The sequence below is a fragment of the Rhamphochromis sp. 'chilingali' genome (assembly GCF_963969265.1).
Source record: "Rhamphochromis sp. 'chilingali' genome assembly, chromosome: 2".
NCBI classification, from domain to species: domain Eukaryota; kingdom Metazoa; phylum Chordata; class Actinopteri; order Cichliformes; family Cichlidae; genus Rhamphochromis; species Rhamphochromis sp. 'chilingali'.
The window spans coordinates 59,219,272-59,240,741 of NC_137930.1; the positions used below are offsets into that span (position 1 = coordinate 59,219,272).

At 41.5% G+C, this 21,470-nt stretch overlaps 2 protein-coding genes across 5 annotated transcripts in view; both read left to right on the forward strand.

Annotated features, from left to right (window-relative positions):
* Nucleotides 1–21,470, forward strand: part of ptprq (protein tyrosine phosphatase receptor type Q) — a 54,582-nt gene that overhangs the window by 24,393 nt on the left and 8,719 nt on the right. For 3 of the 4 annotated variants that reach the window (XM_080866122.1, XM_080866123.1, XM_080866124.1), the window contains exons 22-51: nucleotides 194–263; nucleotides 383–582; nucleotides 766–994; nucleotides 1,090–1,218; nucleotides 1,317–1,463; nucleotides 1,648–1,805; nucleotides 2,236–2,752; nucleotides 2,882–3,043; nucleotides 3,157–3,336; nucleotides 3,435–3,542; nucleotides 4,273–4,554; nucleotides 4,662–4,943; nucleotides 7,746–8,066; nucleotides 8,156–8,431; nucleotides 8,520–8,671; nucleotides 8,926–9,067; nucleotides 10,664–10,939; nucleotides 11,019–11,387; nucleotides 12,231–12,340; nucleotides 12,544–12,730; nucleotides 12,820–13,058; nucleotides 13,840–13,909; nucleotides 14,243–14,401; nucleotides 14,617–14,878; nucleotides 14,990–15,060; nucleotides 15,248–15,353; nucleotides 15,504–15,632; nucleotides 19,166–19,210; nucleotides 19,876–19,902; nucleotides 20,090–20,171. In XM_080866122.1, the coding sequence (XP_080722248.1) occupies nucleotides 194–263; nucleotides 383–582; nucleotides 766–994; nucleotides 1,090–1,218; nucleotides 1,317–1,463; nucleotides 1,648–1,805; nucleotides 2,236–2,752; nucleotides 2,882–3,043; nucleotides 3,157–3,336; nucleotides 3,435–3,542; nucleotides 4,273–4,554; nucleotides 4,662–4,943; nucleotides 7,746–8,066; nucleotides 8,156–8,431; nucleotides 8,520–8,671; nucleotides 8,926–9,067; nucleotides 10,664–10,939; nucleotides 11,019–11,387; nucleotides 12,231–12,340; nucleotides 12,544–12,730; nucleotides 12,820–13,058; nucleotides 13,840–13,909; nucleotides 14,243–14,401; nucleotides 14,617–14,878; nucleotides 14,990–15,060; nucleotides 15,248–15,353; nucleotides 15,504–15,632; nucleotides 19,166–19,210; nucleotides 19,876–19,902; nucleotides 20,090–20,171 (5,487 nt within the window). The remainder of the gene's footprint in view (nucleotides 1–193; nucleotides 264–382; nucleotides 583–765; nucleotides 995–1,089; nucleotides 1,219–1,316; nucleotides 1,464–1,647; nucleotides 1,806–2,235; nucleotides 2,753–2,881; nucleotides 3,044–3,156; nucleotides 3,337–3,434; nucleotides 3,543–4,272; nucleotides 4,555–4,661; nucleotides 4,944–7,745; nucleotides 8,067–8,155; nucleotides 8,432–8,519; nucleotides 8,672–8,925; nucleotides 9,068–10,663; nucleotides 10,940–11,018; nucleotides 11,388–12,230; nucleotides 12,341–12,543; nucleotides 12,731–12,819; nucleotides 13,059–13,839; nucleotides 13,910–14,242; nucleotides 14,402–14,616; nucleotides 14,879–14,989; nucleotides 15,061–15,247; nucleotides 15,354–15,503; nucleotides 15,633–19,165; nucleotides 19,211–19,875; nucleotides 19,903–20,089; nucleotides 20,172–21,470) is intronic. The other variant, XM_080866125.1, reaches the window with a different exon arrangement.
* LOC308392215 (phosphatidylinositol phosphatase PTPRQ-like) lies at nucleotides 5,142–7,737 on the forward strand (the record flags this gene model as incomplete). The annotated part of the gene is made up of 6 exons (XM_080875156.1): nucleotides 5,142–5,148; nucleotides 5,387–5,507; nucleotides 5,581–5,735; nucleotides 5,865–6,010; nucleotides 6,307–6,478; nucleotides 7,120–7,737. 6 exons carry the CDS (start codon nucleotides 5,142–5,144, stop codon nucleotides 7,335–7,337), a joined length of 819 nt encoding a protein of 272 aa, XP_080731282.1. The 3' UTR covers nucleotides 7,338–7,737.

Below are 21,470 nucleotides of genomic sequence, written 5' to 3' on the forward strand. Positions count from 1 at the left end.
TTACATCTACGCTATATAATGAGATATATTTTTGTAGAATATATATCTCTGGGATCTCTGAATAAACTCTGCTACGGCAGCTTGTTCCAGCAGCCTGAGATTAGCACATGACTGGGAGATGATAACTGACAGGAACATGAATTAATCATTATGCCTACCAACACTTCCTCTCTCTCTCTCTGTTTCTCTTTAGGTAGCAGCTATATCTCCATTTGGAGTAGGAGCATTCAGCAAATCTTTATACATAAAGACAGCAGAGTCCCGTGGGTATTCATGCACAAGCACACAGCCTTGCACTCCGATCCAAGCGTCTCAACATCATAAAAAAATAACATGTGCATGTATATTTCACTGAATTTGCATGTGTATTCACATCCTGCAGCCCCTGGCCTGGTGACCAATCTCACAGCGTATGCTCATAACCACACCTTCGTCGTCCTTACCTGGTTCTTGCCACACCGCATCAATGGCCTCATCACAAAGTTCGCCGTCAAGGCCAAATTTGCTCGTACTGGGCAGATTGTCCGTTTGCTGGAGGTCAATGCAGTGGACATCATGACTGTAGCCCTGCCTCACTGCAATGTACTGTGTTTTTCCTTCACCCTCCTTCTAAACTGTGCTGTTATTGCCAAGTGTTTTTGTTCTATACTACTTTCCTGTCAAGATGATAAATAGCTCAAATGCACAAGGCCGACCGTCTTTTCTCTTTCCTTTTTTTCTTAAATGCACTCTCTCTTTTTATCCCGCATGATTTCATGTGTCTAGGATGCAGCCGATATCCTGTCCAGTGCGACTCTCAGTCCCTTGGAGATAACAGCATCATCGCCACCCATCACCCTCTCTGCTGTGCCCCCTGCAGCCTCTTGGAACGTACCCATATCAGTAGGAGTTGATCAGCTACGACCTTATATTGCCTATCTATTTGAGGTGTCCGCCTTCACCTCTGAAGGAGAGGGACAGGTAGCCTCCACTATGGTTCGCATGCCAGAATCAGGTGTGGAAAAAGAAGCGTGCAAACACTTTAGCACTAATTAAGCTCGTATTCATATTAGCACTGAGGTATGAAAACAAATATTCCTGCTTGTGCAGCTCCAGAAGACCCGCCACAAAACTTCTCTGTATTCAGCATGACGTCTCGATCATTCTCTGTGTCCTGGAGCCCTCCCAGCATCACGACAGGAAAGTTCTCCTACGTACTCTACCTTCATGGACCCACAGGTGGATAAATGTTGACTCAGAGCAAACACAGCTACATGCACACATAATACACGCAAAAATCAATGCAGTTTTAAATTTTGTTCTGTTTTTTTTTAAAGGTTTTATGTATGAGAACAGCACAGGAGATACCCATTTTGCTTTTTCCGGTTTGAAACCCTACACGAGGTACATAGTAGACGTCCGAGCAAAAGCAGCTGGTGAGGTGGGTCCTGCAGCGAAGGGAGACATCGTTACACCTGCGGAAGGTGAGGCAGTTACAAGATTGAAGTATAAATGAAAAAGTTCAGTTTAGTTAGTTTAGTGTAGTTTCACTTTTAATACAGACGCACACATTGGTAGCAAATAAAATAAATACATACAAAATACAAGAGCAAATTTAGTTTTTGTGCTTCTGTTTATCTATGTGCGTGTGTGTGTTTGTGAGGATAGCACCCAGTGCAGTGCAGCACCTGATGGCAATTGCTGAGGATTCAGTTTCAATTCGTGTAAGTTGGAAAAGCCCTGCCCAGCCCAACGGTCCCATAATCCAATACAGACTTCTGGTGCTGGTTGAGGAAACTCTGCTCCAGAACATCACGATGACAGCAGTAAGCCAGATGATATTATCTCTACCGCTCTATGCTTCCAGCTTAAAAAACACAGTTAAAGACATGTGATATGTTGCTGTGTCATGAATACTTGTACAATCCATTACAGCTGATGATACACTGTCGTCGTTTTACGGTCGGATGTAAGACCACTACACTCTCAAAGATCAATATGGTTCAGCAACACTCTGCAATAGTCTACAGTGGATTATCGGCTTTTTTAAACCACTAGTCTGGTGGATTACAATGGACTGTGTGCTGCTGTATCCTATTATAGGAATAATTTAAAAAAAAAACACCTACTTTATATCGGAGCCCCTTTAATAATGAGTGCTATCTACTGATGCTTACTGATTTTATTAGAAATCACATTAAGGGATGATGAGTCTCATATATCCATATATAAGGTGTTTTTTTTGTCTCCTTTCAGAATACAACTGGTTTTTATGAAAATGAAACACGTCCACCTGATGTCCATAACAGTTCAAAGAGGCATAAAAGAACTGCTGAGCTTGGTCTGATCACATCTCCACCAACTTTTACAGCTACTATTTCAGACCGCACGCTGCACACTAGTGCTACTGCTTCCAGTTTCACACACTCTGGACTTAGAAGCACTGATTACATCACTAACACGAATGCTCAGCCAACCACTTACCCCATGGCCACCAACAGGCCCAGCCCTGATTATGACACTGCCTCACGCTCTGACAACCCAAATATGCAGTCTTCTGACTCTGCAGTCTCTGGAACGTCTGCACTTTCTCTTACCTCTGTGCCATCTGTTACACTTCCACCCTGGCTTACGAAGCAATTACATGCCGGGGAAGTGACCTCAGGCTCTGCCCCCTTGGCCCTGACCCTAGGCCAGCTTCGCTTGTCTACACTTGATGCTTCAATTACAGAACACTTTTCAACACGCAGCGGTGCTGTGTCTGGTACCACAGGTGGGAGAGCTAACTGTAAACACTGCATTTTTTTAACTTTGCTTTGCTTCGCTTTAACCAGAATTATTATTAAAAAAAACCCTTGACTATTCATAAATCCTCTGTGCATGTGTCTGCATGAATCTGCAGGGGTAACAGTGAGACAGGAGGTAATGGACGTTCTGTCTGAGGAGTTGTCCTACTTGGTGTCAGATCTAGTTCCCTTCACTGAGTATACATTCAGGGTCACTGCTTCCACCACTGTAGGAGAGGGCCCTGCTGCAAATATCACAGAGAAGACCAGGGAGCAGGGTGGGTGCTTATGGTACACGTTTAATAATTGTAATAAATATTAACAAGAAAAAATGTTAATAGAGCTGTTAAAGGTGCCCAATTTTAACATCTTGTGCGTCTGTATCTTTTAGTTCCTAGCTCCGTGCTTGAGGTATCCTATCAGAATATCAGCTCTACCTCCATTCTAGTGAGCTGGACCCCACCCATCAATCCCAATGGGCGGATCACACATTACACTGTTTATGGTCTCAAACTGCCCAGTAATCAAGGCCTGAAATGGGTTACTAACACTACCAGCATATTGATAACAGGTAGCGTCTTCATTCTCTTCAGCTGACATTTTCTTAAGCCGTTAAGTATAACTGCCACTACAATGTAAAGTATCACTTTTCCCTCTTGTTATGTATAGATCTGGACAAGTACACTCCTTATAAGCTTCGTGTAGCTGCATCCACAGTTGTGGGGGAGAGCTCACTTTCTGAGGAAGATGACATTTTTGTTTTCACTTTAGAGGATGGTACGTGTTGGACTTTTGAATTTATACATTCACAAATACAAGATGCCATCATACATTTCTGTAACTTTTCCCATAAAAATAAAAATCCTTACCTGAATACAATTTGGCCGATATCTCCTTCAAGGTCTTCCTGTAGAGCTGCTACTTTTCAGTCAGTCCCTCGAGGGCCCGTTCCTGACCACTTGGCATAAATTGAAAAAACAAAACAAAACTGCATTTTAAAAAATAAAATGTGCGATGAATGTAGAATAAAAAAAACAACAACAGATTTCTCTTGCTTGTGCTTCTGAACTCTCATTAACTGCTCATTCAGTTTGATGCAGAAGCTCATTCCTGCTCTCACAGCAAGTTTGAGGCAGACGTGTGAATGCAGCCGAACTGGAAGCATTCAGGAGGTGCACAAGGAAATGAGCTTGAATGGAGGGTCGGCCAAATTTAAGTCAAGAATTTATTATTTTTGCTGGTTGCAAAACTTTAGGATCGTGCTGCCTGTATGTGCAAATGCAAAAATCTAAACTTTGTCTGAATTCTGTTTATAATGCTTGGATCAACTATATGTTATCAATGATTAATGAATATCCAGTGTTAAGTTTTTTAAATTAATTAATCATGAGCTTTGCATAATAACTATTACTGTATTCTTTATAAATTGCTTGAAAATGTAACTTTTTTATTAACTACCTACTGCAAATACTGACAAGTTCTCTGTTTTTTTTCTTCTCCCTCTTAGAGCCCGACTCCCCTCCTGTAAACCTCACTGTGGTAAACACCACCCCCTCTACTGCCACAATAGCCTGGTCTGCACCAGAGAAAGCTAATGGGGCGATCCAGCAGTATGAGGTCCTGTATGAGAATGAATCCTACTCTGCGCTGGTGAACACGTCTTCTAACAAAGTCACCCTGTTCAGTCTGAAACCATTCTCCTTTTACAATGTGTCTGTGAGCGCGTACACGCGTTACGGAAATGGCAACCAGACATCAGACACTTTATACCTGTTATCTGGAGAAGATGGTGCGTTGAAGGATGTGCCCACCTTCACAGATACATTCATATGAAAGGCTTTAGAGTGAATACCAACTGTTTAACCAACACGTTATGATGTTTTATTCCTTCTCCAGTCCCGGGCAGTCCTCCATATGGGCTCTCCTATGAATCAGTTAGTCCCAGTGAGGTGAATGTGACGTGGATGCCTCCTCTGCTGCCTAACGGCGTCATTATTCACTACAGCTTAGAGATTTGGAACTCCAGTCACTACCTGAACCTGACCTCGCGAACCAACTACATCCACATCACGCATCTGAGGAAGTACGCACACTACCGCATCGTAGTTCAAGCACACACAAGAGTCGGAGCGGGAAACTACAGCAGCGAGCCGCTCAACATCACAACACTTGAGGATGGTGAGAGGGGCGTGAGTGACAAGAGGAAAAAATGGGGGTGGTGTGGGGGTTCTTTTCAGTTCCAGGACACTCCACCATTACATCATCACAGGCTGACAAGTTCGAAGGGCATCTGATTAAATCTGACTTTCCTCTAGTCTTTTCCTCCTCACGTCTCTGTTTCAGCTCATGCTAATGATGTTACATCACAGATATCCGATGCCACGTGACACTCGTGTTTTCCACCACGACTGGGAAGCACAAACAACAGATTCATTACAACTAATCAGTTTTTTTCTTTTCAGGGAAATGTTCTATTTTTTCTAGTGTCTTCCTGTGTGCCTTTTGAGTCCCTGATTTCCACAACGATAAATATTTTAGAAATTAATTTCCGTTTACTTGTAAGTTCACCACCAATGCAGGTTTGTGCTACGTTATTGGAAAGTCTTTCTCGTGCGTCTCAGCTCCAGGCACACCTCCTCAGTTTCTCCATGCCAGGAAGTTGTCAGACTATGAGGTAGAGTTATCATGGCAGCCACCACTCGAGGCCAATTCAGACATACTCTACTACATTGTCAGAGTCTGGTAAGGTTTTGAACTCTACTTCCATGTAATAACCTTAAAAGAAAACACAAATAATTCAGCATCTATGTGTTAGGAATGAAACGACTGACCTGCAGCAGAATGTGACAAAGACTTCGGTGGTTATTAACGTGGACTCAGAGAGTCGCTACAATGCCTCTGTCTCCAGCTGGACCAGACTGGGGGATGGAGGAGTGCTGATCTACATCAGCTTTACCACAACTGATGCAGGTGCTGGATACATGTTATGCAATCTTTAAACATTATCGTGTTATCCTCACATAAAAAATAACATTTCCTCTTAAGTGATGTTTTATCGCACAACTTGAGTTTTTGTCCTTTTAAACTGTCTCCTTTCAGAGCCATTTGACCCCCCGCAGAATGTGACTGTTGTTAATACAGACGCCTCCTCTGTTACCTTGATGTGGTATCCACCCACTGAACCCAACGGGATCATTGTACACTACACTATTTACTACTCATTTAACAACACTGTGACTGAGAAGGTGAGACAAAAATACTGAAGACAGATTAATTGAGTCAATAAGTCGGATGAAAGGTGCTGAATGTAGTAATCACGGCAAAGTCCCAGATTCCTTTATAGCATTTTAGCTCCAGCACACACACACACACACACTCCCCCCGCACGACCCTGATAAGGACAGATTGAATGATAAGGAAAGAGAAACTTGCTTCCTGATGCAATGTATTGCACCTGATTTGTAACAGTATATATTTTGCTCTCGCTGAAATGCATTTTTCAGGCTGTGAAATTAAGCCTGACACATCTTTTTCTCCACAGACAGTTCCTGTTTCAGACTTATATTCCCACACCTCTCCTGACTCACGTCTCTCCTACACTCTGACTGGGCTGATTGGGGGCAATAACTACACCTTCTGGATGGCATCCAGCACTGTGCAGGGTGATGGAGGGGTCCATTCCGAGCCCTTAATCCTGTTATTACCAGAGGACGGTCAGTCAGACACACGCACACACAAACGCAGTACAAACGAGGATAAAGTAAATACACATACACATGAAATACTACTCGGGAAGCTGGATAATAATTGCATGCGATGATTAAGAGTCTCACCGGAGGGCAGGTCTGCACTCTTTTTTTCAGAGCTCTTCAACTTGAAAAAAATTACATAAAAACGCTGTGATTGAAAATAGCTTTCAGTATCCGTGAAAGGAGATAAAAAAAAATGACCACCTGTGACACTGCGCTTTGAAGACAGCCAGTTATGACAGCATGATGAAAAATGTTAGGGATTATAAAAAGGGAGGAACGCAGAAACACTTAAAATTTGTTGGCACAGAGATTCAACTGAGTTTGATGAGCTTTGAGGAAGTTCATATTAATTCACACTACAGTCCTTGAATTTGCATTTATGCATATGCAAATATTTTGTTGCATTTTAGCATTTTAGCCTTTTAAAGCTCTTTGTTTTTATGTGATTTTCAAAAAAAACGGTGCAGACAGCAACTACAGACTTATTCACAAACTGACTGCATTTTGGCACTTTTTGTTTTGTTCAATTTTGCTTGTCGTGTATTCTGTGCCTCTGAATAATCACTGCTCACACTGACTCTGTATCTCTGCCTATGCTCTAGCTGCTCCACTCTCAGCCAGTCGCCGGACCTCCAGGGCACCTTGTCTGTCCCGCACAGCTAAGCCCAGCAGGGGTTTACTCCCCTGGGCTCAGACCCTCACACACATCCGGCCCCTAACATCCACTCATTCATCTTGCAGATCTCTCTGTTTTTTTTCTGTCCTCTGTCTCCCCACCCCTTTTTTCTTTTTACTCTTTCTAGAGGACCTGACACCATAAGCAGGATGAGTATCACTTCATCTCTCTCCCTTTCATTCCTTAATTTTCAGTTTGTAAATTTCTTTTCTAAGAGCCTCTGTATTTCAAAATGAAGTCTTGTTAATCGTGCATTGTTTTGTGTATGTTTACTGTTTGATTTTGCTTTGTTCCTGTTTTCCTGTGCTGCCAAATTAATGTTATGCTGTATTGTTCTTGATGTGCTATTTCTTTGCTAATTACAATCACCCTGAAAGTTGATGATGATGATGATCATTGTGATGACTTCATTTTTAAGTCTCAGGGCATTGATTGATGCCCAATTTGATTCCGCACTCAAACGTAAACTCACAGTAAGGGCATAGAGTTTCAATCACTCGTGCCAGTGGAGATTAATAATAGTAACACTATTCTTCTTGTCTCATTCTTTAGTGCCAGGTGACTCGGTCCAAAACTTGACGGCACAGATCTTCAGCTCCACGGTAATCATAGTGAGCTGGGACCCTCCTCTGGAGCCAAACGGACGCCCCTACTACCTGCTCACCTTACAGGAGGCAGGCATCGTTCCAAACATCTCCAACCAAAGGGCTCCAGCTGTCAACAAGACCATAAAGCACACCACAACTGACAACATCTTCCTGTTCACCAAACTCAGGAAATATTTCCCTTATGTGCTGACTGTTACCCCAGCAACTACTGCTGGCCCTGCCTACAACCATACAAGCACAATGTACCTGAGAACGGATGATGACAGTGAGTTTATTCACAGATATTCACCCATGCAATATGTCTTTATGCATTTGTTGTGGCACTGACATATGTGCGGGCTTGTTTCCCCTTAGTTCCTAGTTCTGCTCCGTTGTTGGTGTCCACCAAGAACCTGTCTTCGTCTTCCATCGGTGTGGTCTGGCAACGCCCTCTGGAGGCCAATGGGGAGATAACAGAGTATACCCTGATTCTTGTTGGCCTGGAGGGCACCAACACAACACATACCCCCAACACCTCGTTCGTCCTCACTAACCTACTTCCATACACAGCTTACAATCTCACGATTACGGCCGCAACTCGTAAAGGCTCGGGGCCTAGTCTGCTGCTGCAGCTGCACAGCGATGAAAGTGGTTAGTTTGAAAGAAGAGTTTAAATGATTATAGTGGGATGGCAGAAACTTAATATTCTCTTTTCTATCTGCCCAACTTTATGATCCAGGTCCCACCTCTCCTCCCCGTAACCTGACTATATATAACCACACGGCAGTCTCTGTGTGGCTGAGCTGGGAGCCTCCTCTAGAGCCCAACGGAGTGGTGATAAAGTACGGATTTCGGATCCAAGACCTCATCACACAAACCGTCACACATCGGGTACTGTTAATTTCACACACTGAAAGCAGCCTCACAACAACAATAACACACACCTACACATACTCCAAGGACCCACTCAGTAAGAGTACACATGGGCGGGAGCTAATTTCACACTCCAGATGCTACTGAGCAATAACATGATACTTAAACTCACCATCACATATGTGCTGATATAGACATATTATCCACTCCAGCAGTCAGATTTAATATCGTATGTATTTCCTGTTTGTTTGTTTGTCTGGGAACAAATGCAGAATTCCTCTGGTTCATCAACCACAGAGTATCTCTCAGGCTTCAAGCCCCACAGCTCCTATGAAATCAGTGTGAACAGTTTCACCAGAGTGGGCCATGGGAATCAGTTCAGCAGCCCTGTGTCCTTCACAACCAATGAGTCAGGTAAAATATACACTGTATACAAACAAGGGACACATGTAAACACAGATATAGGTTTCCTTTCTCAATTAAAACTTTGGAATGTTTTTTTGGGATGATAAGATTTGTATCAGGATGCCAAGTGGAGTGTGACTGTAGAAGTAGCAAAAAGAAAATGAGGCCATACAGCAAGGCTTTCAGTAGGCCTTGGGGCAATTCTGGCAACCCGTTAGGCGACTCAGGAAGGGGACCCAGCTTCTTGTATACAGTGGTGATGGAGTGCTGCTAACCTTGCCTGCGGATAGGCAGGAAGTAGAAAGAATGCTTTAAGGACCTTCTCAATCTCAGTGACACACTGTAGTGGAAGCAGAGTCTAGTGACTTGCCCATCACTGTGGCTGAGGCCACTGAAGTATTCAAAAACTGTCCAGTGTGGCCACTGGACAGTTTTTGACTACTTCAGCCCCTGGATGGATGTAATTCGTCCTGGATGTTGTAAGGCTGTCTTGGTTGACATTGCCTCTGCAGCATCACATGGATGTTAGACACAGTGCCTCTGGATTGGCAGATCAGGGTGGTGGTCCTTAGTTTCAAAAGGAATACATTCCTCAGTCTCTCACCAAAGGTCTAAGTCAGAGAGCTGAAGAGGAGACTCTGTCCAGTAGCTCATTGCCTTTACAACCAGGACTCCTCTTTCTTACCAATTCTGTTTATAACTTTCATGAAAGGGATGGATAGAAATTCTGGAAATGGCCAAATTGCAAAGGGTTTCCACTTTATTGGCCTCAGACTTGCATCTCTGCTCTTTGCAGATGATGTGGTTCTTTGGGGCTCATCATGTGGGCCCCTCCAGCATGCTGTAAGATGGTTTGAAGCCAAGTGTGAAGCGGCTCTAATGAGAATCAGCAACTCTATGTCTGAGACCGTGGTAGTTAGCTGGAAAAGGGTGGAGTGCCTAGCGAGTCTGGGACTCCACCCCAAGTGGCGGAGTTTAAGTATCTCAGGGTCCTGTTCACAAGTGAGGAGAGAGTGTATAGTTGATCTACATTCCTACCATTACTTATGGTCATGAGCTCTGGGTAGTGAACAAAAGAATAAAGCCCTGGATTCATCAGATGGCATCTTAAGAACAGCTTTCGGGCTTTAAATCTGTAGGATTTTCTTTACTTTTTGGGGCCAAGGACCACTTACGGGGAAGAAAACATTTCCAAGACCCCTGGTTATGGATCTTTGGGGTCTCTAGACCAGAACCTACGTCTAATGAAGTTAATGGGTTAAGCTGGAACAAGAATTCTGGCTATTCTACCAAACAGAAACTAAAATAATAAATGAAATGTGATAATTAGACAGGTTTGATTTGTTGTGTTGTGTCGTGTAGTGTCACTTTTTTTGGACAGAGTATGTTTCTAGATCTTTAATAGTGAAGAAAAAAGACGCAGTTAGTCAATACAGATATTTGCACGTTAGTAATAATTCAGTGTTCTGTCCAAAAACCTGCAACCTTTTTAAGTTCAATTAAATAATAAACAGTTAATTTTGTGAGTTCTTTAGTAAGAAAATCAACCGAAAGCTAAGATTTGGGTTAACAACATCACTGTCTCGTGTCTTTCTCTGTCTGCAGTGTCTGACGCTGTAGGGAATCTGTCTTGCTCAGGAGTGAGCTGGGATTCAATTCTTTTGTCTTGGGAAATTCCTGCCAATCCTAATGGGCAGATCATTTTTTATGAGATTCAATTGGAGGTAGACCAGCAATCCTATAAACATGAGGCCCATACACCAGAGCACACAGTGACTGGGCTGTCGCCAGACCAGGAATATGCTCTCTCTGTAGCTGCTGTAAACTCTGCAGGACCAGGAGACAGATTAAACTGTACAGCTTCCACCCTTTCAGAATCAGGTAGTCAAATCTTCTTGTACTGCATTTTACATAACCACCACAAGTGAATAATTGATTAAACCTTGTTGTCTCCTGACAGTTCCTGCTGCCCCTCGATTCCTCACCATCTCTCAGGTCACACCTAACAATGTGACACTTCGGTGGGCTCCACCACATTCTGTTCCAGGCCTGCTTAAAGAGTATCACATCGTTGCACAGCTGATTTCAGCTAACTGTGAACCAAGCATATCAGTTAAAGCTCAGTCAACCCCGAAGGACGACCTGGCCCTGCATTGCATTGAACATAATGTGACAGTGTCGATAAATGCTTCAGATGCAGAACAGAAACAAAGCTTCACAATCCATCCCGTGGCTAAATACAGACACTACCGCTTCAAAGTTGCTGCTGTGACCAACGCTGGAGTCGGAGACTATACACAGTGGAAATATAAACGCACCATGGCAGGAAGTAGGAATGACACTGACGACGTGACCTTTTTGTGTTGCCAGATAGCCAGAGAGATTTCCCGCTTAGTCAGACCTTCATGACCAATATTTGACAAATAATTACTTATTTGTTTTCAGACATACCAGCAAAATTACACAGCTTGTCTGATGTTTCATTAGCAACTTGAGCAAACACAGGCATGGTCAGTTGTTTTATTCTGAAAGATGTCTTTAGATGTTATATCATTATAGTTTAGCAGTGCGTAATTAAGTAGTAATTACCAAAATACTAAGGCTGTTGTAACATCATTATTACACGTGTTTGACAAATGAAAGAGAAAAAAGAAATAGAAGCTGAATAAGAAATTATACTGATATTTATTGGACTGCACATGTAATGAATCTATATGCCAATCTAAAAGACAACATATGATGACATCTAACAACTGCAAAACTACAGGAAAGGCATTTAAAGTGAGGTGGACCAAGTGATCCCTGCTAATCCCAAAGAATGATCAGTTAACACTAATGCAACAAAAGTACCTTTTTATTCATGTAAACATGTTAAGATTTAGCAATTAAAGTATTAAAATTGTTAGTCATGCCAATAATCTATAATACCTAATACATTTGCAATGACATGTCCTGCATTGCTGCAGTAATTTTATTATCTAATATGTTCCGGCCAAATTAAATACTCGACCTCCCCTGCCAAGTACAACTAATGTATGCAGGAAAGTCTTCAGCTCATTAATTCAGTATTTAGAACAAAGAAAAGATTAATTACCTTATCTTGTTTAGTCTTGTTTGATTCATATAACCGGAGCCACTCAGTTTTCAGTGTTTCTCTCATTTCCTTCCTCAGACCCCGATGCTCCTCCCCGTGACCTGAAAGTGACTTCCACCTCCAACAGCTTTCACATTGCGTGGGACGCTCCAGCTGTTCTCTCTGGACTGACTTCTTATCTTGTGCAGGTCATCTCGTTAGACTGTGTTTGTCACAAATATGAGCATGTCACCAATGAACTGTAGAACAAAGTTGGCTATTCTTAGAACAGCTCAACAGGCTATTATGTTGTTCAGGCTTTCTCAAAAAGCAGTAGCAATTTAAGTACAAGGCTATAAAAGCAATCCAGTATAACTTAATAACTTTTCTACATAATGTCCTGTAATGCCAGGTGGATGGTCCCGGGGTGAATATCTCAATAGTCAGGGCTCCAGGGGAGTTGATGACCATTGTTGTTACTAACTTGACGGCTTTCAGTCGTTACTCTGTGACTATCACTGCCTTCACTGGTGACTTGGAGCACGCTAGCAGTGATGGGAAAGCCATTGGACCCATTTACTTTCAAACAAAGGAGGAGGGTACGTCTTCACATTGTAGTGTCTGCACCACCTTCTGCCCACCTTTAGAGTTGACCAAATTAATACTGTTGTCTTGTATCTGACCCCAGAACCTAAAGACCCTCCAAAGAATGTGACAGTTTCAGTAATCCCAGAGGAAGTGCGTGCTGTGAAGTTGACCTTTAACCCTCCAGAGGAGCCCAATGGAAACATCACAGAATACATTGTATACATCTATGAGAAGGACCAGCTGGTCAGAAAGATTAGCCTTAACATCATCCAAAAAGAGAATAACACGATGGATGCTGTAATAGAAGGGCTAAAGGGAGGACGGACCTACAGTTTACAGGTAAAAAACACACCGCTGTGTGAAGTGAATTCTTTTCTTTTCATTGCAAACTTGAGATTCGGTGTGTAAGTTCTCCATGTAAGAAAAACAATGTCCCCAAAAAATTATAAAACAAATATACAGTATTGTGCAAATGGTTCATCAGATGGCTCAGATTATCCAACATCATGGTTGTAGTGAAGTAAGTATACTTGCGACCAAAAGTGTCTTTTCATTCCCTTAGGTGCAGACTCATGTTGGCATACACCGCAGTTCTTCTAAAAGTTTTCCCTCCGATTCCTGGAAAATTCCCAGTGGAAAAATGTAACAGGCCTCGTAACTCACTGATAATGTACTCCCTGGCTATGAAACTGTGGGCTCTGTCTCTAAATAACTGCAGCTTCATCTCTAAATTGTAGCTGGAACTCTGAGCACTGGTGATAATTTTCGAAATGAAATTTGGATCAGCTTGAGATAGAAGTTGGTTCTTGCTCTGTAAGTTTGAGGTTGTAGGTGAAGTAAAAGCACAATTGGCCAGAACAAGGCTTCCATGGAGCAACTTAAAGCTTTAAGAGCAGTTCAAAGCTGCACAAGGAGACAACTGAAGGGGAAACTTCAGTTATAGAACTTTATGATCTCATCTCCTTTTACACAACACCAGCGCACCTATACTAGCCAAACAACCAAGCCTACCATCAACCAAAAGCTTGGACTTGTTAAACTTTTCAATGCTTTAGTTCCTTTCTGTGCTGGTCTTTCTTACTTTTGTATTCCCTTCTCTCTTGTGCTTGTCTGACTGCAGATTTCAGCAAAGAACGGGGCTGGCAAGAGCCCACTCAGCTCACGTGTCCTGATTACTACAGGGATCAAAGGTACAAGCCTGTCTGTCTTGTCTGTGCTCTGCAATGCTCCAGAGTCTTTCTTTCTTGATGCAGCAGTGCAGCATAGTGTGAGACAGAAAACTACCACTGCACAGTATTATTGCTCGGCATTCAGGGCCGCTCTGATACAGTAAATGTATCTTGGTAGTATTATTAGATGGGTGCTAATTATGCATTTATTCCAGCCTGTTTGTCGTGTTATATATGTAAATGTGGCAGATTAAAAGTACATCTTCTCACACAGACGCAACTTCTACGCACACACGTGTGCGTGTGTTTCTGGGTGTGCTCATGTGTGTGGTTGTGTGTGTGTGTGTGTTTCAGCCCCATCCAAGCCAACCCAAAAACCTCAGGCAATGCTGAGCTATGGAGGGGTTGCCATGGTTACCCACAGGAGTATCACCATCCACATGCCTGCATGTTTCTATAGTGACGACAATGGACCAATCACAAAAATTCAGGTCATCGTGGCCGAGTCAGGGGGTATGACTCTTAAAAAACATTGACAGCCATCACTTTTAGTTGGATACACTCGACTCGGGTGTCTGTCTTTGTATGTGTGTGTGTTTTAAATCAGAGTTTACACTATGTTACTTTGTCCCTACCTCAAAGAAAAAAGCAAGTCAAAACTTAAGCAGCTGAAATTTGACTTGGCCTCTTTGCACTTCTTCTCCTCTCTAACTTTTATCTTGCCACAGTGAAGGACAACAAGAACGTGACCAACTGGAAGAGCGCGTACTATGATCATCCCGCCCCTTACTTTACTGACTCAGGGTTCCCCAACCCCCCGTGCAGTGACTCAAGTATGAATGCACATCTCAGAGGTGTGTTTAGAGATGGTTGGTCACAGAGGTACAACCAAACTGCTGCAGAATATGTGATCGGCAAGAGCAATGACTGCACGGGCAACAACACTGAGTATTTCTGCAATGGACCTTTGAAGCCTAACTCTGTCTATGTGTGAGTGCGCCACAGACACAGTCAAATAGAAAAAACAAAACAACTTTTTTTTTATGTTTATTTTTGGTAAAAGCTAATGCAAAGTCTTGTGTGTTGTCTTATATTTACCAGGTTTAAGTTCAGAGCCACTAACGTCAACGGGGAATACACAGACTCTGAATACTCGGAGCATATCAAAACAGGTACTGCTGTACTAAGGAAAGGGGTAACCTGTGTGGCAAAGCCCTCTTCTTTTTTTGAATTAATGTTTATCATTCTGTGAATTCTTCTCTGTTAAGGAGTATGGGGAAATTTACTAATGCATCATTTTATTGTCAAATTAATTACCAATGCATGGGTTGCTTTATTGCCATTTCTGTGACCCTCCAGCTCCAGGCGATGGGCTGTTGACCAGAGAAGAGCAGATAATTCTGGGCGTTCTGCTCTCCTTCTTCTTGGCTGTGTTACTCATCATCATCATCTGTGGCTCAGTCAAGTAAAATGGCGATAGACACTCACTCATTTGCATATATTAATAGTCTTAATCGTGGCTAGTTGAGCATTACATCATTTGAAAACAAAACTTCACTCATTTTACACATGTATTTGTATCATTATTTACCTGTTTGATTTATTGACATGTCAGGATCCACCAGCGTAAAAAGGAAGGTGGGACGTATTCGCCCAGAGAGGCAGAGATCATAGAGACTAAGTGTAAGCTGGATCAGCTGATCGCCGTAGCAGATATGGAGCTAAAACAAGAAAAACTCAACCAGTAAGTTTGTGCTAGTTTTAATCTAAAAGCGTCACTTTGACGAATATAACATGCACATTTCAGGCAACTGAATTAGGGTGCGTACTACGTGACTTCAGGCTTAATTTAGCTTCTCCAAACACGATCTTAAATCTCAGTCAACAAGACAAAAAATGCCTTTGCTGCAGCCAACTTGATGTGCGCTCCTGTCAGCACAAAATCTTCTAGTGTTGTAGAGTTTGTGCAGAAAATAGCAGCAGCACAGAGACACAATGCAGCACTAAAGTGGCTTTATAATTTATCTTCAGTTCTCTGCAGAACAGACAAGTCTTCCTGTCTCCTTTCTCCCACCATCCTCACAGACAAATTTAGCATCTAGCTTTACTGGGGGTTTTTTTGTCTTTGGCACAAACAAGAGTGCAGACACTAAGTGGTGCAAGCTGCTCTTCCTTTACAAGCTGCAATTTTGAATCTGGTGAGAATCAAACTCAGGTTTAGTTGTTGTTTATGATTTATGAGTGCCACCGATGGTTCGACTATAGCAGTAAACTTGAGGAAAAAAAATATGTACGTCAGTATAAACACTGGTTTATAATCTGATTCATTAATCAGCAGCTAATAGGTAGAGCAGATTGTCCACTAAGCAGAAATGTTACTGTATATACTATACTGCCAAATGCTTTGTAATAGTAGATCCTCTATATATATATCTACACTGTTCCAAAAAATAGTAATGTCAAAGTATCTTACTGTATATTTTACAGTTTTGTACTGTCTTTCTAGAATATCATGAAATTTACATAAGTAGACTGTGATTTTACATGTCAAAGGTAAAATAACATAACATCACTGTAAACATAGTAAAACACACTTTACTTAGTATTTAGTATTTAGTATTAAATACTAAAAACACACTTTACTTGTTTTTTAAATATATTTTTTTGTACATATGCATATTTAGATTGTAAAAATACATTCAGAAATGTATCATAATTTCACAAATATTTGTCTGTCATGTGAGAGAATGATCTGTTAAATTCAAATGTAATACTATGGGAAAATATATAAAATGATCGAAAATTAATGAGAATAATCAATAATTAAAGGAGTATTTGAATTATAATGTTGCTGAAAATTTCATGTCATCTAGGTCTGATTCAATAATTCAGAGGTAACAAGTGAAAATATAATTAATAGGAATAAAAACTAAAAAAAAACATATAAAACATTGCACGGCCACGCTGTGCTAATTATATATTTTAAAAAATAAATGTAGAGGTAGGAATTGCAATTAATATGAATCTCAAAGTATTCACAACATTCCTGAACAGAAATAGGCCTCTGCACCTGGGGTGAGGGTGTGGCCATGAAAACAATGTGACATGCCATTGGATGTTGGGACACATAATAACATGACGCATCGGCCAATGAATGTGAACTAACAACCACAAGGTCGCGGGTATGGCTGCACTGTAGGAAAAAATCCTAATATAAAATTTTTTTACTGTGCATTTTACAGTTTTGTTCTTTCACATTTTAAATTTCACATTTCACTGTAATGTAATAAAACATAATTTTCATGATTATTAAATGTATCTGTTTGTACATATGCATATTTAGATTGTTAAAATACATTCACAAATGTATCATGATCTCACAAATATCTGTCTGTTATTTGAAAGATTGAACTGTTGAATTCAAATTTAATGCTATGGAAAAGTATATAACATGATTCCTATAAGCTTGTGTTACATCACACAAGTATTATTATCATTGCTGTTTAGGGCGATCGTGGCTCAAGAGTTGGCAGTTCGCCTTGTAATCAGAAGGTTGCCAGTTCGAGCCCCGGCTCGGACACTCTCGGTATTGTGTCCGTGTTCAAGACTCTTCGCCTACTGGTGATGGCCAGAGGGGTCGATGGTGCGATATGGCAGCCTCGCCTCTGTCAGTCTGTCCCAGGGCATGCAATCCATTATTATTTAAACCAACTGTTAACCGTATATTTCTGTACATTTACGTATTATGATTCATATTGCCTCATTCAGTGACCTTGTTTATAGGTAATTTCATTATTTCATCACGTTAAAATGTTCCTAATTTAATGTCTAAAAGCACTTGGAAAAGGCAGAATCCCATGTAAAATTAGCGCAACAAACTCTATTTTCATTACTGAAAATAACTGTATTTTCATGAGAAAATTATTTTCTGTTATTTTACGGTAGTATTTTGGCGCCCCAGCTGCTGGAATATTACCGTTTTTTTAAGATTTGTTTTTTTTTTCCTATTTATAGATAATTTCATTGTTTAATCACATTAACATGTTCCTAATTTAATGTTTAAAATCACTTGAAAAGACAAAATCCCATGTAAAATTAGCGCAACAAACTGTATTGTCATTACTGGAAATAGCCGTATTTTTACGAGGAAGTTATTTTCTGTTATTTTACGGTAGTATTTTGGCGCTCCAGCTGCCGGAATATTACCGTTTTTTTAAGATGTTTTTTTTACAGTGTAGCCATTAACGATGCATAAATAGATTTTGCCATTTAAACAACCTCTAAGTGAACCCCTTCCTTCCACAACATTTAAAGAATACTGTCAGCCACACACTGACAAAACACAACAGAAAACAAAAATAAAGAGGTTCATGTAGGTGAGTAAATGTGTCTGTCTTCAGGAAAAGTTGACCGTGTACGAGTATTAAAACACAGAACCTAATTACAAGAAGATAAATACAAGTTCTTCCCTGCAGAGGATAATTGCTACTTATCTCTTCTAATTAGGCAATTGATAAAGGATGCAGTTCCTGAGGACAGTTTGTCAACCACTCTTTTTAAGTTTCAAACAAGCAAAAAAATGTGAACCAAAATATCCATACGCAGTTCACATTGCGGTCATTAGGACAGATTCTTTTCCATGCTTTGTTGTAACCAGACTCTCTTCCCAAGTTAGGTGATGAAACGAGGTCTCTATACACGCTACCTCTCTCACAAGAATATCCATCTTCTTCTTTTGGCTGCTCAATGCCTCCATGTCACTCTATCCATAGCATCCTCTCCTCTGTCACTTCCAACCTCTGTATGTCCTCCATCACTACATCCACAAACTTCTTTTTTTCCTCTTGCCTGGCAGCTTAATTTTCAACATTATTTGCAGTTTACAACAATTTATATTTGGCAATATGGTCAGGCAGAGCATTAAAGGGAGGAGATAGACTGGAGATGGGTTGCAAAGGGAGCTGCAGGTGCAGCAGCAACAGGAGACAAGTTCAAGCAACTTAAAATATATTTTCCAGTTAGATGCATAGAAGGGTACCAGCTAAGTCCTTAGCTGATGTGCCCTTGCACTGAGGTCATCTATTTTCAGCAGATCTACATTAAATGAGGACTGTCCTTGACTCTGTGGTATGCCTGCACTAATGCTTTGCTGAGTTTCATATTAAAATAACACACATTCCATTGTATTTAGCCAGATTTCTTCCGCACAACTTAAGCACCTGCATTTGCTCGCTTAGGCTTTTGTTTTTCTCTCACTGAGCACTTCTCTCCCACCAGGTATTCTTCATTCTTCTTTCGACGGAAAGAGATTTATGTGATCCAGTAAGTTGGGCTTTTAGCATGTGTGTGGCACATTTTGTTGCATATATCTGTTTGTAAGCTGTAGTCTGCTTTGCGTGCATGTGTGTCATCACAGTGTTACTCATTAAGCTTTCATTAAATAATCCATCTGTGCTGCTTAGTAAACCTTCAGTGGAGATCAAAAGTTGAACAAATCAGTGACATCAATGTATTACCTACAAACTGCTCCCTATTCTCCATCAATGTCAGGGAAGCTGGAGAGTTGCTGACAGACCTCTGCTTAAGACCATTTTAATTTGTTTGCCAACTTGTTATCTAAAAATTGCTCGGAAGGCTTAGCACTCTTGTAGGGTACTAATGTGTAAGCTTTATTGATGGCTGAGGATCTGCGTAGCTGCATGTCACAGCGCTGCAACAAGAAGGCTTCCTCGGGGGAATAGCTGCATTCAATTGATGCTACTGATGTTCACATATTCCTTTAGAACAAAACATCAAAGTCTGTGTCGATGTTTAACCAAAGCGATTAAAAAATGGTTAACCGTCCCTGCCTTCAACACATCGCCATATTCTGTCTGAAGCGGGGATCAGTTCAGTTCTGTCGTGGACAGAAAATGCTGTCGTGTGGGCTGTGATTACTGAGTTAATTTGTTTATATTGGTTGATTTTTACTGTCTATTTTTATCCAGGCTGCTCAGCTACAGGAAATCACTCAAGTAAGTCGTCCTGTGTAAATATTTCAAATATGCACACAGTGCAGCATGAAAGAGTCTGCCCTGTACTGCTTAGTCTTGCTTGTATCCTTGAATGTGTTTAAAGAAAATCACATATAGGCATAGAGTTACTGTGCATCCTCTTCTGCTTCTCACATTCAGTGCATTTCTCCCCCGCCCTCACCGACAGGCCTGTCAACAAGAAGTCTTTTCTGCAGCATGTAGAGGATCTGTGTGCCAATGACAATTCCAAGTTCCAGGAGGAGTTTTCTGTACGTTTTTCTTTACAACCTTCCCCTGTGCATACCACACCAATAAATAAACTATAAATACAAAAACAGAGGTAAATTAGATAAAGTTAAATACAGTGGGGCAAAAAAGTATTTAGTCAGCCACCGATTGTGCAAGTTCCCCCACCTAAAATGATGACAGAGGTCAGTAATTTGCACCAGAGGTACACTTCAACTGTGAGAGACAGAATGTGAAAAAAAAAATCCATGAATCCACATGGTAGGATTTGTAAATAATTTATTCGTAAATCAGGGTGGAAAATAAGTATTTGGTCAATAACAAAAATACAACTCAATACTTTGTAACATAACCTTTGTTGGCAATAACAGAGGTCAAACGTTTACTATAGGTCTTTACCAGGTTTGCACACACAGTAGCTGGTATTTTGGCCCATTCCTCCATGCAGATCTTCTCGAGAGCAATGATGTTTTGGGGCTGTCGCCGAGCAACACGGACTTTCAACTCCCGCCACAGATTTTCTATGGGCTTGAGGTCTGGAGACTGGCTAGGCCACTCCAGGACTTTCAAATGCTTCTTACGGAGCCACTCCTTTGTTGCCCGGGCGGTGTGTTTTGGATCATTGTCATGTTGGAAGACCCAGCCTCGTTTCATCTTCAAAGTTCTCACTGATGGAAGGAGGTTTTAGCTCAAAATCTCACGATACATGGCCCCATTCATTCTGTCCTTAACACGGATCAGTCGTCCTGTCCCCTTGGCAGAAAAACAGCCCCATAGCATGATGTTTCCACCCCCATGCTTCACAGTAGGTATGGTGTTCTTGGGATGCAACTCAGTATTCTTCTTCCTCCAAACACGACGAGTTGAGTTGATACCAAAAAGTTCTACTTTGGTTTCATCTGACCACATGACATTCTCCCAATCCTCTGCTGTATCATCCATGTGCTCTCTGGCAAACTTCAGACGGGCCTGGACATGCACTGGCTTCAGCAGCGGAACACGTCTGGCACTGCGGGATTTGATTCCCTGCCGTTGTAGTGTGTTACTGATGGTGACCTTTGTTACTTTGGTCCCAGCTCTCTGCAGGTCATTCACCAGGTCCCCCCGTGTGGTTCTGGGATCTTTGCTCACCGTTCTCATGATCATTTTGACCCCACGGGATGAGATCTTGCGTGGAGCCCCAGATCGAGGGAGATTATCAGTGGTCTTGTATGTCTTCCATTTTCTGATGATTGCTCCCACAGTTGATTTTTTCACACCAAGCTGCTTGCCTATTGTAGATTCACTCTTCCCAGTCTGGTGCAGGTCTACAATACTTTTCC